The 15960-nt window shown below is 68.1% G+C and overlaps 1 protein-coding gene across 1 annotated transcript in view; it reads right to left on the bottom strand.

Moving 5' to 3' along the window:
* Positions 1-660: 660 nt before the first annotated feature.
* KIF5A (kinesin family member 5A) overlaps positions 661-15960 on the bottom strand; it is a 21179-nt gene continuing 5879 nt past the window's right edge. Inside the window, exons 10-30 of the mRNA XM_056515136.1 lie at positions 15907-15960; positions 15041-15189; positions 14040-14188; positions 12985-13190; positions 12636-12704; positions 11949-12155; positions 10789-10935; positions 8701-8889; positions 7921-8038; positions 7489-7556; positions 6889-6998; positions 6382-6483; positions 5393-5453; positions 5229-5300; positions 4641-4745; positions 3579-3792; positions 2785-2893; positions 2502-2572; positions 2180-2207; positions 1455-1541; positions 661-1022 (exon numbers count right to left, since the gene is read on the bottom strand). Coding sequence (XP_056371111.1) covers positions 1463-1541; positions 2180-2207; positions 2502-2572; positions 2785-2893; positions 3579-3792; positions 4641-4745; positions 5229-5300; positions 5393-5453; positions 6382-6483; positions 6889-6998; positions 7489-7556; positions 7921-8038; positions 8701-8889; positions 10789-10935; positions 11949-12155; positions 12636-12704; positions 12985-13190; positions 14040-14188; positions 15041-15189; positions 15907-15960 — 2307 coding nt within the window. The 3' untranslated portion in view covers positions 661-1022; positions 1455-1462. The remainder of the gene's footprint in view (positions 1023-1454; positions 1542-2179; positions 2208-2501; positions 2573-2784; positions 2894-3578; positions 3793-4640; positions 4746-5228; positions 5301-5392; positions 5454-6381; positions 6484-6888; positions 6999-7488; positions 7557-7920; positions 8039-8700; positions 8890-10788; positions 10936-11948; positions 12156-12635; positions 12705-12984; positions 13191-14039; positions 14189-15040; positions 15190-15906) is intronic.

Below are 15960 nucleotides of genomic sequence, written 5' to 3'. Positions count from 1 at the left end.
CAGTGACCCCAATGTCCCCTTTGTCACCCCGCTCCCCTCAATGTCCCCTCTGTGACCCTCCTGCCCCCAAATCCCCCCGTGACCCCAATGTCCCGTGTCCCCCCACGTGACCCCACTCTCCCTAATGCCCCACAGCCCCCAGACTCCTCTCAGCCCCCCCAGTGCCCCCCCCAGTGCCCCCAAACTCCTCTCAGCCCCCCAATGCCCCCAGCGCCCCCCCAATGCCCCCCAGCCCCCCAGACTCCTCTCAGCCCCCCCAATGCCCCCCAGCGCCCCCCCAATGCCCCCCAGCCCCCCAGACTCCTCTCAGCCCCCCCAATGCCCCCCAGCGCCCCCCCAATGCCCCCCAGCGCCCCCAGACTCCTCTCAGCCCCCCCAGCGCCCCCCCAGTGCCCCCCAGCCCCCCAGACTCCTCTCAGCCCCCCCAGCGCCCCCCCAGTGCCCCCCAGCCCCCCAGACTCCTCTCAGCCCCCCCAGCGCCCCCCCAATGTCCCCCAGCCCCCCAGACTCCTCTCAGCCCCCCCAATGCCCCCCAGCGCCCCCAGACTCCTCTCAGCCCCCCCAGCGCCCCCCCAATGTCCCCCAGCCCCCCAGACTCCTCTCAGCCCCCCCAATGCCCCCCAGCGCCCCCCCAGTGCCCCCCAGCCCCCCAGACTCCTCTCAGCATCTCCAGTTTATTTCTCCTCCGGCCGCGCTGGGCGGGACATGCAGCGCTGGGGGGGCGGGGGGACCCCCAGAACGGCCCCGTGGGGGGGGCGCAGCCGAGACGCCAAGCGGGGGGACCCGGGGGGCGCGGGGGGGGGAGGGGAGGGGGGGACATTCTCCAGGTCCGCGTTAAGGCAGCTCGGGGGACCCCCGGCCCCGCCCCCACACTGCTGGGGACCCCCGGGATGGATGTTGGGGTGTCCCGGGGGGGGAGGGGCAGCCCCCCCGGCGCGGGGCGAGCGTGGCACGAGCACAGGACACGGGTGACACGGGTGACACGGGTGACACCGGGACATGCGAGCGGAGCCGGGCGGGACCTGCGGGACACGGGGCGGGGCTGAGCGACCCGCGCAGGGGGGGACCCCAAACCCCGCACAGGGGGGACCCCAAACCCCGCACAGGGGGACCCCAAACCCCGCAGGGATCAGAGTGGGGACCCCGGACCCCGCACAGGGGGGACCCCAAACCCTGCAGAGACCGGAGGGAGGACCCCAGACCCCCCCAGGGATGTGGGAGACCCCAGACCCCGCAGAGATCAGAGGGGGGGACCCCAAACCCCGCACAGGGGGGACCCCAGACCCGGCAGGGATCGGGCGGGGCACCCCAAACCCTGCCGGGATTTGGGAGCATCCGAGGTTCAGGGAGGGCTGGGGGGGCACCCAGGGGATGTCGGGGGTCCCCGGGGGTCCCTGAGGAATGGGGGGGTCGGGGGGTCCCTGAGGAATGCGGGGGTCCCGGGGGTCCCGTGCCTGGGGCATTAACTGGCCGCCGTCTCCTGGCGCAGCGGGAACAGCTTGGCCGCGTCCTCGGCCTCGCAGGCGCAGGACAGGTCACTCCTGGGGGCAGGGGGGTCAGGGGGACCCCCAAACCGACACCCCCAAACCGACACCCCCAAACCGACACCCCCAAACCGACACACACCCAAACCGAGACACCCAAACCGACACCCCCAAACCGACACCCCCAAATCGACACCCCCAAACCGACCCCCAAACCGACACCCCCAAACCGAGACACCCAAACCGAGACACACCCAAACCGAGACACCCAAACCGACACCCCCAAACCGAGACACCCCCAAACCGAGACACCCCAAACCGAGACACCCAAACCGACACACCCAAACCGAGACACACCCAAACCGAGACACACCCAAACCCAGACACCCAAACTGACACCCCCAAACCGACACCCCCAAAGTGAGACACCCCAAACCGAGACACCCAAACCGACACACCCAAACCGAGACACACCCAAAGTGAGACACCCCAAACCGAGACACACCCAAACCGAGACACCCCCAAACCGACACCCCCAAACCGAGACACCCAAACTGACACCCCCAAACCGACACCCCCAAACCGAGACACCCAAACAGAGACACCCAAACCGACACCCCCAAACCGACACACCCCCAAACCGACACCCCCAAACCGAGACACCCCCAAACCGCCCCCCCCCGCTCCCCCCTCACCTGTTGTCATTGATGTCTGTCACGTTCCCTGCAAGGAAGAGCAGCAGCTCCAGAGGTGGCGTTTGGGGACACCCCAGCCCCCATGGCAGCACCCCAAAACTGGGGACACCCCCCAAAACTGGGGACACCCCCCAAAACTGGGGACACCCCCCGTGACACCACCCCAAATATGGGGACACCCGCCCTGTGACATCACCCCAAAACTGGGGACACCCCACGCCCCATGGCACCCCCAAAAACTGGGGACACCCCCAGGGCCCCCCCAAAACGTGGAACACCCCCCAAGACCCCCCAAATCTGGGACCCCCCAGGCCCCCCTCACCATTATCCACGTTGAGCTGCTGGTACGAGTCCGGGGGGCTGCTGGAGAGCGTGGGGGGGCCGCTGGCAAAGCTGGGGGGGGGCGTGGGGAGGGGGGGGGGCACAGAGACCGTGAGACCCCCTGGGCACCGCTGGGCACCCGCCCCGCCCCCTCTGCACCCCCCAAACCTGAGCGCGCCCCCCCTTCCCACGGAACCCCCCAGGAGCCCCCCCCGCACCCCCTGGGCCTCCTTCCCCCCCCCCATCCCCCCCCCCCCCGCCCCCCGCGCCCCCTCCCCACTCACAGGCCGTGGGGGCCGGGCAGGGGGCCCCCCCCGGGGTACCCCTGGAACAGGCTGTTGGTGTAGCTCAGCCCGGTGGGTGACGGCACCTGGCCCGGCCGCACCGGCTTGGCTGGGGGGGCACGGGGGGTGAGGGGCGCTGGCGGAGCACCCGGCACCCCCGGGAGCCCCCCGAGTCTGGGACACCCCCAGGGCCGGACCCTCTGCCTCGGAGGGTGCCAGCCCCAGCATCCCCCCCCGCATCCTACACCGTGGGGATGGCGACCCCCTGCACCCCCCGTGCCCCCGGTACCCTCCGTATCCCGGTACCCGCTCTGCCCCGGTGTTCGCTCTGTCGCGATAGCCCCGTATCTCGATACCCTCCCGTATCCCGGTGTCCGCTCTGTCCCGGTTCCCCCCGTATCCCGCTGCCCCCCGTGTCCCGGTGCCCGCTCTGTCCCGGTGTTCACTCTGTCGCGATACCCCCCGTGTCCTGGTTCCCCCAGTGCCCCGCTGCCCCCATGTCCCGGTGTTCGCTCTGTCCCGCTGCCCGCTCTGTCCCGGTGTTTGCTCTGTCGCGATATCCCCCGTACCCCGGTACCCCAGTACCCCCCATATCCCGGTGCCCGCTCTGTCCCGGTGCCCGCTCTGTCGCGATACCCCCCGTATCCCGGTACCCCCCGTGCCCGCTGCCCCCCGTGTCCCGGTGCCCGCTCTGTCGCGATATCCCCCGTACCCGGTACCCCTCCGTATCCCGGTACCCCCCGGTATCCCGCTGCCCCCCGTGTCCCGTTCCCCCGTGCCCGCTGCCCCGGTACCGATGTGCGCTCCGGGTCCCCGCCGCGCCCCCCGGGCCCGCACGGCCTCGCGGATCCGCTCCACCTCCTGCTGGTAGCGGCGCTTGTCGAGCCGCGCTCCCTCCTTGGCGGCTCTCAGCGCCCCTTCCAGGGCCTGCACTCGCCCAGCCGTAGCGCGCAGCCGCTTCTCCAGCTTCGGAAGCTCACAGCGCAGGTCTGCATTGTCACGGACCAGCTGCGCGGCGCGTCAGTACCGGCACCGGCACCGGGAACCGGGACCGGGACCCCGCCGGGACCCCCGAACCCGCCCCGACCCGCCCCGACCGCCCCGGGGCTCACAGCGCAGGGGCTGCATTGTCACGGACCAGCTGCGCGGCGCGACAGTACCGGCACCGGCACCGGGACCGCGCTGAGACCGGCACAGGGACCCCCGAACCCGCCCCGACCCGCCCCGGGGCTCACAGCGCAGGTCTGCATTGTCACGGACCAGCTGTGCCACACGGCGGTACCGGTACCGGGACCGGGACCGTGCTGGTACCGGCACCGGGACCCCACCGGGACTCCCGAACCTGCACCAACTCGCCCCGGGGCTCACAGCGCAGGTCTGCATTGTCCCGGACCCGCTGTGCCACACGGCGGTACCGGCACCGGGACCCCGCCGGGACCGGGAGCCTGGATCCCACCGGCACCGGGAGCCGGGACCCCGCTGGCACCGGGAGCCTCTCCCGCCATCACCCGCATCTGCCCCGGCACCGGCAGCCGCCGCACCCACCGGCACAGCCACATCATCCACAGCCACCGGTACCGGTACCGGCACCAACCCGCTCCGGTTCCGGCGGTGCCGCCGGCACCGGGCACCACCGGCCCAGTCCCCGCAGCCCCACAGGGCGCCCCAGAGCCCCGGGAGTGTCTGGGTGGGGTCCCGGTGCCCCGGGAGTGTCTTGGGGGCTCCCGGTGCCCCCAGCGGTGTCCGGGACGGGGACAGGAGGGACAGGGGCGCTGGGGGGCACAGGAAAGGGGGGAGCTGCAGAGCTGCAGGTGGGTTCGGGACCCCCCGTCCCCCCCCGTGCCCCCCCTGCGCACCTGTTTGTGAACTTTTGTAAGCTGCTCCAGGTTGTTCTCAAGAAAGGAAATCTTCTGCTTCTGGGAGTGGAGCCCCCCACTGTCCTCGGGTTCCAGCTCTGCGCTCTGGGGGCGCGGGGACCCCGTCAGAACCAGATCCCCCCACTGGGGGGGGGACCCTTCCCCCTTCCCTTCCCCCTTCCCTTCCCCCTTCCCTTCCCCCTTCCCTTCCCCCTTCCCTTCCCCCTTCCCTTCCCCCTTCCCTTCCCCCTTCCCTTCCCCCTTCCCTTCCCCCTTCCCTTCCCCCTTCCCTTCCCCCTTCCCTTCCCCCTTCCCTTCCCCCTTCCCTTCCCCCTTCCCTTCCCCCCCCTTCCCCCTTCCCTTCCCTTCCCTTCCCTTCCCTTCCCTTCCCTTCCCTTCCCTTCCCTTCCCTTCCCTTCCCTTCCCTTCCCTTCCCTTCCCTTCCCTTCCCTTCCCTTCCCTTCCCTTCCCACCCCCCACACTCTCCCTGTACCCCATTTCAGGCCCCCATTTGCCCCCCTGTACCCCAATCCCTCTTTTCCCCCCCCCTTTCCCCCCTCCCCATTTTCCCCATTTCCCCCCTCTCACTTTCTTGACTCGAGTCGTGACGTCTTGAACAAACAGCTTGCGCAGGTTGTGGAGGGTCTGGAGTTCACGGGCCTGGGGGGGCAGGGGGTGAGGGGGTGCAGGGGACCCCCAGACCCCCTCAGGCCCCCCAGACCCCCCTGAGCCCCCCAGACCCCCCCACCTACCACGGTCTCCTCCAGCCCCTTGAGGTCCTGCTTGGATTGTTCGTGGCGCTCGTAGAGGAGTCTGGGGGGGTACAGGGACCCCAAAGTTATGGGGGCTCAGTCCAGGGGGACACCCCGGGTTTGGGGAGGGCAACCCAGGATTGGAGGGGGTCAATACAAGGAGGGGAGAGCACCCTGGAGTTGGGGGGGGTCACTTCAAGCTTGGGGGGCAGCCAAAGAATGGAGGAGTCCTTCCAAGGTGAAGGGGGTTAAGGAGCACCCCAAAGTTGGGGGGGGTCACTTGAAGGTTGGGGAATGCCAGGGGGTCCTGGGGGGCTCTGGGGGTCAGGTTTGGGGTCCCAAGGATGATGGTTCCTGGGGTTTGGGGGTCCTGGTGTCTCAGCAGGGTCACGGGGGATGGGGCTGGGTCCTGTGGCGAGTCCCTGGTGAGTTCTGGGAACTGGGGTGGGGGTCTCAGGGGAATCCTGGGGGTTGGGTTGGGGTCCCGGGGGTTGGGTCGGGGTCCCGGGAGCCCCGGGGATGGGTTGGGGTCTCCAGGGGAATCACGGGGTTGGGTCGGGGTCCGGGAGCCCCAGGGTTGGGTCGGGGTCCGGGAGCCCCGGGGATGGGTTGGGGTCTCCAGGGGAATCACAGGGGTTGGGTCGGGGTCCGGAGCCCCAGGGTTGGGTCGGGGTCCGGGAGCCCCAGGGTTGGGTTGGGGTCTCCAGGGGAATCACGGGGTTGGGTCGGGGTCCCGGAGCCCCAGGGGTGGGTCGGGGTCCCGGGGGAATCCTGGGGGTTGGGTTGGGGTCCCAGGGGTTGGGTCGGGGTCCGGGAGCCCCGGGGATGGGTTGGGGTCTCCAGGGGAATCACGGGGTTGGGTCGGGGTCCGGGAGCCCCAGGGTTGGGTCGGGGTCCGGGAGCCCCGGGGATGGGTTGGGGTCCCGGGGAGCCCCACGGTTGGTTTGGGGTCCCGGGGGAGCCCCAGGCTCGGGTCCCGGGGGTCTCACGTCAGCTCCTGCAGCCGCGCGGCCTTGGCGCGCTCCTCCCCCCGCAGCGCCTCGTGCTCCGCCCGCAGCCGCTCCAGCTCCAGCTCCAGCTTCTGCTTCTGGCTGCGAGCGACACACGGACACGGCTCGGGGACCGACGGACACACGGACACGGCTCGGGGACACACGGACACACGGACACACGGACACGGGACAGGGACACACGGACACGGCTCGGGGACCGACACACGGACACGGCTCGGGGACACACGGACACACGGACACGGCTCGGGGACGGACAGACACGGGGTCAGGGATGTACGGATGCATGGATGATGGATGGATGGATGGATGGATGGATGGATGGATGGATGGATGATGGATGGATGGATGGATGATGGATGGATGGATGGATGGATGGATGGATGGATGGATGGATGGATGATGGATGATGGATGGATGATGGATGGATGGATGGATGGATGGACGGACGGACGGACAGGTCAGGGTCCGGCCGCGGTCACTCACTCCCGCAGCTCGTCGATGGTTTTCTGCCGCTCGTTGACCTCGTCCCGCAGCCGCGCCAGCTGCTTGTGCTGAGCCTCGCGCTGGCTCTCGAGCTGCAGCTCCAGCGCCGCCTGCGCCCAACAGCCTCAGCCGGGGGGCCACGGGCACCCCAAAATCAACCGGGGCACCCCAACATCCCAGGGCACCCCGGAACCCCCGAACCCCAACATCCCCCGGGCACCACAGCACATCCCACACACAGCGCCTCAGCCGGGGAGCCACGGGCACCCCAAAATCCCGGGCACCCCAATATCCCACGGGCACCCCAACATCAACCGGGGACCCCAATATCCCATAGGCACCCGCGAACCCCGACACCGACCAGGGCACCCCAACATCAACCGGGGACCCCGACACCAACCACGGGCACCCCAACATCAACCGGGGACCCCAATATCCCCGGGACACCCCAACATCAACCAGGCACCGCGGAACCCCCAGCACCCCCAGCACCCCACTCGAGCACATCTCACACACCCTAAGAACCCCCAGATCCCCCCCCGCCAAATCCCCCACCCCTCAGAGCCCCCTGAGCCCCCCGGGTCGCTGCGCCCCCCTCACCTTGACCTCGTCCGTGTCCTGGCTCTCATCCTGCTCCCGCTGCTTCCGCGCCGCGCCCTGCGCAGCCTCTGCGGGACAGGGACCCCTTAGCGCCAACCCCCCGTGCCCCCCGTACCCCTAAACCCCCTGGACCCCCCCATTCTCCCCCATTCCCTTGAGCCCCCCGTGCCCCCAGCCCCCCGTACTCCCCCCACCCTCCCGGGCTCCCCACCCTGTTCCTGCAGCTGCGCCAGACCCCGCGCCCCCCGTGACCCCAGAACTCCCGTGCCCCCAGACTCCCCCCGTGCCCCCAGACTCCCCCCATACCCCCAGACCCCCCCCGAGCCCCCAGACCCCCCCCTAACTCCCCCATTGCCCCAAGCCCCCCGTGCCCCAGACTCCTCCCAGGCCCCCAGACTCTCCCCGAGCCCCCAGAGCCCCCCGAGCCCCCACCCTGCGCCTGCAGCCGCGCCAGCTCCTCCCCGAGCGCGTCGTGCGCCTCCTCCAGGTGCCGCTTGCGCAGCTCCAGGCTCTGCGCGTACTCGGTCAGCGAGCGGATCTTGGCCTCGTGCTGCAGCGGCACCGGCACCGGCTCAGCCTCCGCCGGGGGCACCGGCACCCCCCGAACCCCCGAACCCACCCCCAACACCCGCGGCGGCACCACCCTGGCAACCCCCAACCCCAGGACCACCCCCAGGTGCCCCCCGACACCCCCAAGGGCGCCTGACCCGGCACACCCAGAGCCACCAGCCCCCACCACAGGGGAGTCCAACCCCCAGGTCACCAAACCCAGGGTCACCAAACCCTCGGAGCCACCAAACTCTGCACCCCTTAACCCTGGGGTCACCAAACCCAGAGTCACCAAACCCAGGGTCACCAAACTCTGCACCCCTTAACCCTGGGGTCACCAAACCCAGAGTCACCAAACCCAGGGTCACCAAACCCCTGGACCAACAAACTCTGGTGCCACCAAACCCAGGGCTAAGAAATCCATGGTTACCAAACCCCAGGTCGCCAAACCAACCCCTGGGGCCACCAAAACCTGGGTCACAGAAACCCCCAGGCCACCAAACTCTGGGGACACCGAAGCCTTCAGCTGCCAAATCTTGGAGCCACCAATCCCTGGTGCCACAAAAACATCCCGGGGACACAAAACCCCGAGCAGCCGCTCCCGGGTGCCACCAGCCCGTGCCCCCAGGGCAGTGTCCCCGCAGTGTCCCCGCCCCCGCACACCTGGGAGATGAGCAGCTGGCAGGAGGACAGCTCGCGCCCCGTCACCTCCAGCTTGCGGTGACACTCCACCTGCAGGTTCTCCAGCTGCCGGCAGCGCTTCACCACCGACTTCACCTCGGACTTGATCTTGCTGATGTAGAGCCGGGCCACGGCGAACTCCTCCTCGATGGCCCCGCTCACCTCCACCGGCTGCAGGGCACGGGAGCGGCTCGGGGTGGGCGTGGCACGGCACAGGGGAGTGCAGTGCACAGGTACAGCATGGCACAGGTGAGTGCCACACACAGGTACAGCGCAAAATGGCACAGGTGAGTGCCACGCACAGGTACAGCATGGCACAGCACGGCACAGGTGAGTGCCACGCACAGGTACAGCATGGCACAGCATGGCACAGGTGAGTGCAGTGCACAGGCACAGCATGGCACAGGTGAGTGCCACACACAGGTACAGCGCAGCACGGCACAGGTGTGTGCCACACACAGGTACAGCATGGCACAGCATGGCACAGGTGAGTGCCACACACAGGTACAGCATGGCACAGCATGGCACAGGTATGTGCCACAAACAGGTATGGCACGGCACAGGTGAGTGCCACACACAGGTACAGCGCAGCATGGCACAGGTGAGTGCCATGCACAGGTACAGCATGGCACAGGTGAGTGCCATGCACAGGTATGGCACAGTATGGCACAGGTGAGTGCAGTGCACAGGCACAGCATGGCACAGGTGAGTGCAGTGCACAGGCACAGCATGGCACAGGTGAGTGCCACACACAGGTATGGCACAGCATGGCACAGGTGAGTGCCACGCACAGGTATGGCACAGCACGGCACAGGTGAGTGCAGTGCACAGGCACAGCATGGCACAGCATGGCACAGGTGAGTGCCACGCACAGGTATGGCACAGCATGGCACAGGGTGGGTATGGCATGGCACAGGTGTGCCCCCCGTGCCCCCATTCCCACGTACCCCCTTTGCCCCCCATAGCTCCCCACACCCCCGTGCCCCTGTACCCCTGTCCCTGCTCCCTCACCAGTTTGATGTCCCCGTGCCCTCACCAGTCTGATGTCCCCTCGCCCTCACCAGTTTGATGTCCCTGTGCCCTCACCAGTTTGATGTCCCTGCTCCCTCACCAGTTTGATGTCCCCGTGCCCTCACCAGTTTGATGTCCCTGCTCCCTCACCAGTTTGATGTCCCCTCGCCCTCACCAGTTTGATGTCCCTGCTCCCTCACCAGTTTGATGTCCCCGTGCCCTCACCAGTTTGATGTCCCCGTGCCCTCACCAGTTTGATGTCCCTGCTCCCTCACCAGTTTGATGTCCCCGTGCCCTCACCAGTTTGATGTCCCCGCTGCCCTCACCAGTTTGATGTCCCCGTGCCCTCACCAGTTTGATGTCCCTGCTCCCTCACCAGTTTGATGTCCCTGCTGCCCTCACCAGTTTGATGTCCCTGCTCCCTCACCAGTTTGATGTCCCCGCTGCCCTCACCAGTTTGATGTCCCCGTGCCCTCACCAGTTTGATGTCCCTGCTCCCTCACCAGTTTGATGTCCCTGCTCCCTCACCAGTTTGATGTCCCTGTGCCCTCACCAGTTTGATGTCCCTGCTGCCCTCACCAGTTTGATGCCCCCGTGCCCTCACCAGTTTGATGTCCCTGCTCCCTCACCAGTTTGATGTCCCCGTGCCCTCACCAGTTTGATGTCCCCTCGCCCTCACCAGTTTGATGTCCCCGCTGCCCTCACCAGTTTGATGTCCCCTCGCCCTCACCAGTTGGATGTCCCCGCTCCCTCACCAGTTTGATGTCCCCGCTGCCCTCACCAGTTTGATGTCCCCGCTGCCCTCACCAGTTTGATGTCCCCGCTCCCTCACCAGTTTGATGTCCCTGTGCCCTCACCAGTTTGATGTCCCCGTGCCCTCACCAGTTTGATGTCCCTGCTCCCTCACCAGTTTGATGTCCCCTCGCCCTCACCAGTTTGATGTCCCCGTGCCCTCACCAGTTTGATGTCCCCGCTGCCCCTCACCAGTTTGATGTCCCCGCTCCCTCACCAGTTTGATGTCCCTGTTCCCTCACCAGTTTGATGTCCCCGTGCCCTCACCAGTTTGATGTCCCCGCTGCCCACCAGCGCGCTCAGCTCGCTCAGGTCCCGCAGGAGCCCGTTCAGCACCTCGGCCGCGCGGCGCCGCTGCTGCCCCCCGAGCTCCCGCGCCCGCGACAGCTCCGACTCCAGCGACAGAGTGGTGGCCTGCGACAGCGACAGCGACAGCGCGGGCTGGCACCGGCGACAGCGGCACCCGGGAACCCCTGTGCCACCAGGGCACCCCCACACCGGGAACCCCAACACTCCCCGGCAACCCCCGTGCCCCCAGCCCGCCCCGACACCCCCAAGTCCCCATTATTTCCCCATTATCCCCCGTTATCCCCCGTTATTCCCCATTATCCCCATTATCCCACGGTATCCCCCGGTATCCCCCATTATCCCCCCGTTATTCCCCATTATTCCCCCATTATCCCCCGGTATCCCCCGGTATACCCCGTTATCCCCGGTTATCCCCCGTTATTCCCCATTATCCCCGGTTATCCCCCATTATCCCCATTATCTCCCATTATGCCCCGTTATCCCCCGTTATCCCTCATTATCCCCGTTATCCCCGGTTATCCCCGGTTATCCCCGGTTATCCCCCATTATTCCCCATTATCTCCCATTATCCCCCGTTATCCCCAGTTATCCCCCGTTATCCCCCGTTATCCCCCGTTATCCCCCGTTATCCCCGGTTATCCCCCATTATTCCCCATTATCTCCCATTATCTCTCATTATCCCCGTTATCCCCATTATCCCCGTTATCCCATTATCCCCATTATCTCCCATTATCCCCCGTTATCCCTCATTATCCCCGGTTATCCCCGGTTATCCCCCATTATTCCGCATTATCTCCCATTATCCCTCATTATTCCCCACTATCCCCCGTTATCCCCGGTTATCCCCGGTTATCCCCCATTATTCCCCATTATCTCCCATTATCTCCCATTATCCCCGTTATTCCCGGTTATCCCCCGTTATCCCCCATTATTCCCCACTATCCCCCGTTATCCCTCATTATCCCCGTTATCCCCCGTTATCCCCCGTTATCCCTCATTATCCCCGGTTATCCCCCGTTATCCCCGTTATCCCCCGCCATTCCCCGCCATTCCCCGCCATTCCCCCTCGGCTCCCCCCGCCCCGCCGCGCTCCCCGCTCCATCCCGCCCCGTGCCCACCTCGGTCCGGGCCAGCTCGTCGGCGAGGCGCCGGTTGTGCCGCCCGGTGTCCTCGGCCTCCTGCGCCTTGCGGTCGTAGCTCCGCGCCAGCTCCTCCAGCGCCGCCAGCACCTCGGTGACCTCGGCCCGCGCCGCGCCGTGCTCGGCCCGCAGCGCCGCCAGCTCCCGGCGCGCCGCCTCGCCCCCGCCCCGCGCCGCCGCCAGCACCTGCGGCACGGCACGGGGGCACGGGGGTCGGGGGGGCACAGAGGGGTCCCAGGGGTCAGGGGGGGTCCCAGGGGTCAGAATGGGGGGCCCAGAGTGGTCCAGAGGTCATGGTGGGGGTCCCAGGGGACACAGTGATGTACCAGGGGTCAGACTGGGGGTCCCAGGGGTCAGGGTGGGGGGTCCACAGGGGTCAGAGTGGGGGTCCCAGGGGTCAGGGTGGGGTCACAAGGGTCAGAATGGGGGACCCAGAGGGGTCCCGGAGTCAGAGTGGGGTCCAGAGGGGTAAGAGTGTGGGTCCCAAGGGTCATGGTGGGGGTCCCAGGGGTCATGGTGGGGGTCCCACAGGAGACCCAGATTTCGGAGGGTCCCAGGCACTCAGGGTGAAGGGGGCCAGGGGGGCTGGGTTGGGGTCCCAGAGGGGTGCAGGGGGTCAGTCAGACAGGAGGGGGGTCCCGGGGGGGTCACAGGACCCCCACTCACCTCCTCCTGGTCCAGCATCTGCTGCTTGAGCTTCTCCATGATCTGGCTCTGCTGGTTGATCTCGTCATCCTGGGGGGCACGGGGGGGGCACGGGGGTCACCCCGGGCTGGGGGTGGGGGCCCGGGGGGTCCCAAAAACCCTGGGGGTCCCTGGGCAGACTGGGGGGTCCCCAAATATCCTGGGGAGCTCGGAGACACTGGGGGGTCCCAAAGTGTCCTGGGGAGCTCGGGGGTGCTGGGGGGGTCCCTGGACAGATTGAGGGGTCCCCAGGTGTCCTGGGGGGCTCGGGGGGGGGTCCCTGTCAGGCCCGGGGGGTTTTGGGGACCCCCCCCCGTTCGGGGGTGCCCACCTTGTCGTCCAGCTGCTTGTAGAGCTTGCGGATCTCCTCCTCGTACTTGCGGCGCTCCTCGTCCGAGATGTGGATGACGATGGAGGAGCTGTTGTCGTTCAGGGGCGGCTCCTCGGGGGCGCCCCCCGGGCCCTCCCCCGGGCCCTCCCCCGGGCCCGTCTCGGCCTCCGCCTCGTTCAGCTGCTCCGTCTCGGGCACGGCCTCCCCTGGGGGGACACGGCCTCAGGGGGGGCCTCGGGGGGGGACCCCACATGGGGGGCACCGAGATGGGACCCCCACTGTGACCCCTGAGACCCCACTGTGACCCCTGAGACCCCCCCTGTCACCCCCATTCATTCCCTAGGACCCCACCACAATCCATGAGACCCCCGGTGCACCCCTGGGACCCCCACTCTGACCCCTGGGACCCCACTGTGACCCCTGAGACCCTCACATTGATCCCTGAGACCCCCATCATGACCCCCGGGACCCCACTGTGACCCCTGTCACCTCCCTGTCACCCCCACTGTAACCCCTGGGACCCCGACTCTGACCCCTGGGACCCCCACTCTTGTCCCTAGGAACCCACCACCATCCCTGGGACCCCCACTGTGACTCCTGACACCCCCCTGTCACCCCCACTGTGACCCCTGGGACCCCCACATTGATCCCTGAGACCCCCACTCTGACCTCTGGGACCCCCACTCTGACCCCAGGGACCCCCACTGTGACCCCTGAGACCCTCACATTGATCCCTGAGACCCCCATCGTGACCCCCGGGACCCCACTGTGACCCCTGTCACACCCCTGTCACCCCCACTGTAACCCCTGGGACCCCAACTCTGACCTCTGGGACCCCCACTCTGATCTCTGAGACCCCCACTCTGACCTCTGGGACCCCCACTCTGACCCCAGGGACCCCCACTCTGACCCCTGGGACCCCCACTCTTGTCCCTGGTACCCCCCTGTGACCGAATCTCGGGCTGCACCCCGCTGTGGGGGTCCCCTCTCTGCTCAGCCCAGCCTCCCCCAGCCCGGGGGTCTCCGGGGGTCCCCAGCCCGGGGGTCGCGCTCACCGCTGCGCCAGCGGCTCAGCTCCGCCTCCAGCCGCGCCAGCGCCTCGCGCAGCGCTTTGTTCTTCTCCTTCTCCTTCTCGAACTTCTTCTTCCACTGCTCGGCCGTCAGCTCCAGGTTCACCGACGCCGTGTTCTTGATGGTCTTGGCCCTGCGGGCGGCACCCCGAAACTGGGACCCCGGGGCGCGGGGGCGCGGGGGGCGAGGGGTGCAGAGCGTGAAATTGGGGTGTCACTGGGTGAGGTTGGGGTGTCACTGGGTGAAATTGGGGTGCAGTGAGTGAAGTTGGGGTGTTGCTGAGTGAAGTTGGGGTGTCACTGGGTGAAGTTGGGGTTCAGTGGGTGAAGCTGGGGTTCAGTGGGTGAAGCTGGGGTGTCACTGGGTGAGGTTGGGGTGTCGCTGGGTGAAGTTGGGGTGCAGTGAGTGAAGTTGGGGTGTCACTGGGTGAGGTTGGGGTGTCACTGGGTGAAACTGGGGTGTCACTGGGTGAAGTTGGGGTGTCGCTGGGTGAAGTTGGGGTGCAGCTGGGCTGGAACAGCCCGGGGGTGCAGTGGGGGTGCATCCCCTGGGATGGAGTTGGGGGGTGATGAATCCAAGGGGGCACTTGGGGCAGATGTGGGGGTGCAGTTGGGGCCCCCCCATTTCTGACACGAGCGTGTCCCGGGGGGCGCAGGGAGGTTCGGGACCCCCCATTTCTGACACGAGCTTGTCCCGGGGGGCGCAGGGAGGTGCAGACCCCCCAATTCTGACACGAGCGTGTCCCGGGGGGCGCAGGGAGGTTCGGGACCCCCCATTTCTGACACGAGCGTGTCCCGGGGGGCGCAGGGAGGTGCAGACCCCCCAGTTCTGACACGAGCGTGTCCCGGGGGGCGCAGGGAGGTTCGGGACCCCCCCAATTCTGACAGGAGCGTGTCCCGGGGGGCGCAGGGAGGTGCAGACCCCCCATTTCTGACACGAGCGTGTTTCGGGGGGCGCAGGGAGGTGCAGACCCCCCCTCCCGCACCTCTGGCCGAACATGAGCGTGGATTTGGTCTCGGCGTCGTTGTAGCTGCTGGGCGAGCAGCAGATGAACATGGTGGTGCGGCAGTTGCCGCCCAGCGAGTCCTGCAGGATCCGCGTCATCTTGCTGTCGCGATAGGGCACGTACGCCTTCTGCGGGGGGAGGGGCGGGGTCATCGGGGGGAGCCCCAAAAGACCCGGGGGGGCTCGGGGGGGACACGCGGGGGACAAGGGGCTCAGGGGACCCCCCACGCGCGGGCAGGGGGACACGCGGGATGGGGACACGGGGGGACACACAGGTGGAAGGGGGTTCAGGGGGACTCATGGGGGGTTTTGGGGGCTCGAGTTGGGGACAGGGGGCTCAGGGGGACGCGCGGGAGGGGTTGGGGGGCTCGGGTTGGGGACACGCGGGGGACAGGGGGCTCAGGGGACCCCCCACCCGCGGGCAGGGGGACACGCGGGGATGGGGGGCTCGGGGGGACACACAGGTGGGAAAGGGGGTTCAGGGGGACTCATGGGGGGTTTTGGGGACACGCGGGGGACAGGGGGCTCGGGGGACCCCCCCACCCGCGGGCAGGGGGACACGCGTGTTGGGGACAGGTGGGGACGGGGGGCTCGGGGGGGACACAGGGAAGGGTTTGGGGGGCTCGGGCTGGGGACAGGGCGGGCAGGGGGCGACACAGCGAGGGGGGGTCAGCCCGTGTCCCCCACCCCAGGACACCCGGGGGGGACACTGGGGAGGCGACCATGGGGGGAGGGGGCTGAGCAGGAGCTGGGGGGGAAAGGAGGGGGGGGGGAGGCGCAGCCAGGACCCCCGAATGGGGGCACAAAGGGGGGGCACAAAGGGGGCGGGGGCGCCGGGGGTCGCACCGTGCCCTCGGCCAGCGCCGAGATGACGTTGCCCAGCGCCGACAGGGACTTGTT

Source organism: Oenanthe melanoleuca, linkage group LGE22 (assembly GCF_029582105.1).
Source record: "Oenanthe melanoleuca isolate GR-GAL-2019-014 linkage group LGE22, OMel1.0, whole genome shotgun sequence".
Taxonomy (NCBI): Eukaryota; Metazoa; Chordata; class Aves; order Passeriformes; family Muscicapidae; genus Oenanthe; species Oenanthe melanoleuca.
The sequence above is the reverse complement of the archived record's forward strand: the minus strand, read 5'-3'. Positions and strand labels throughout refer to the sequence as shown.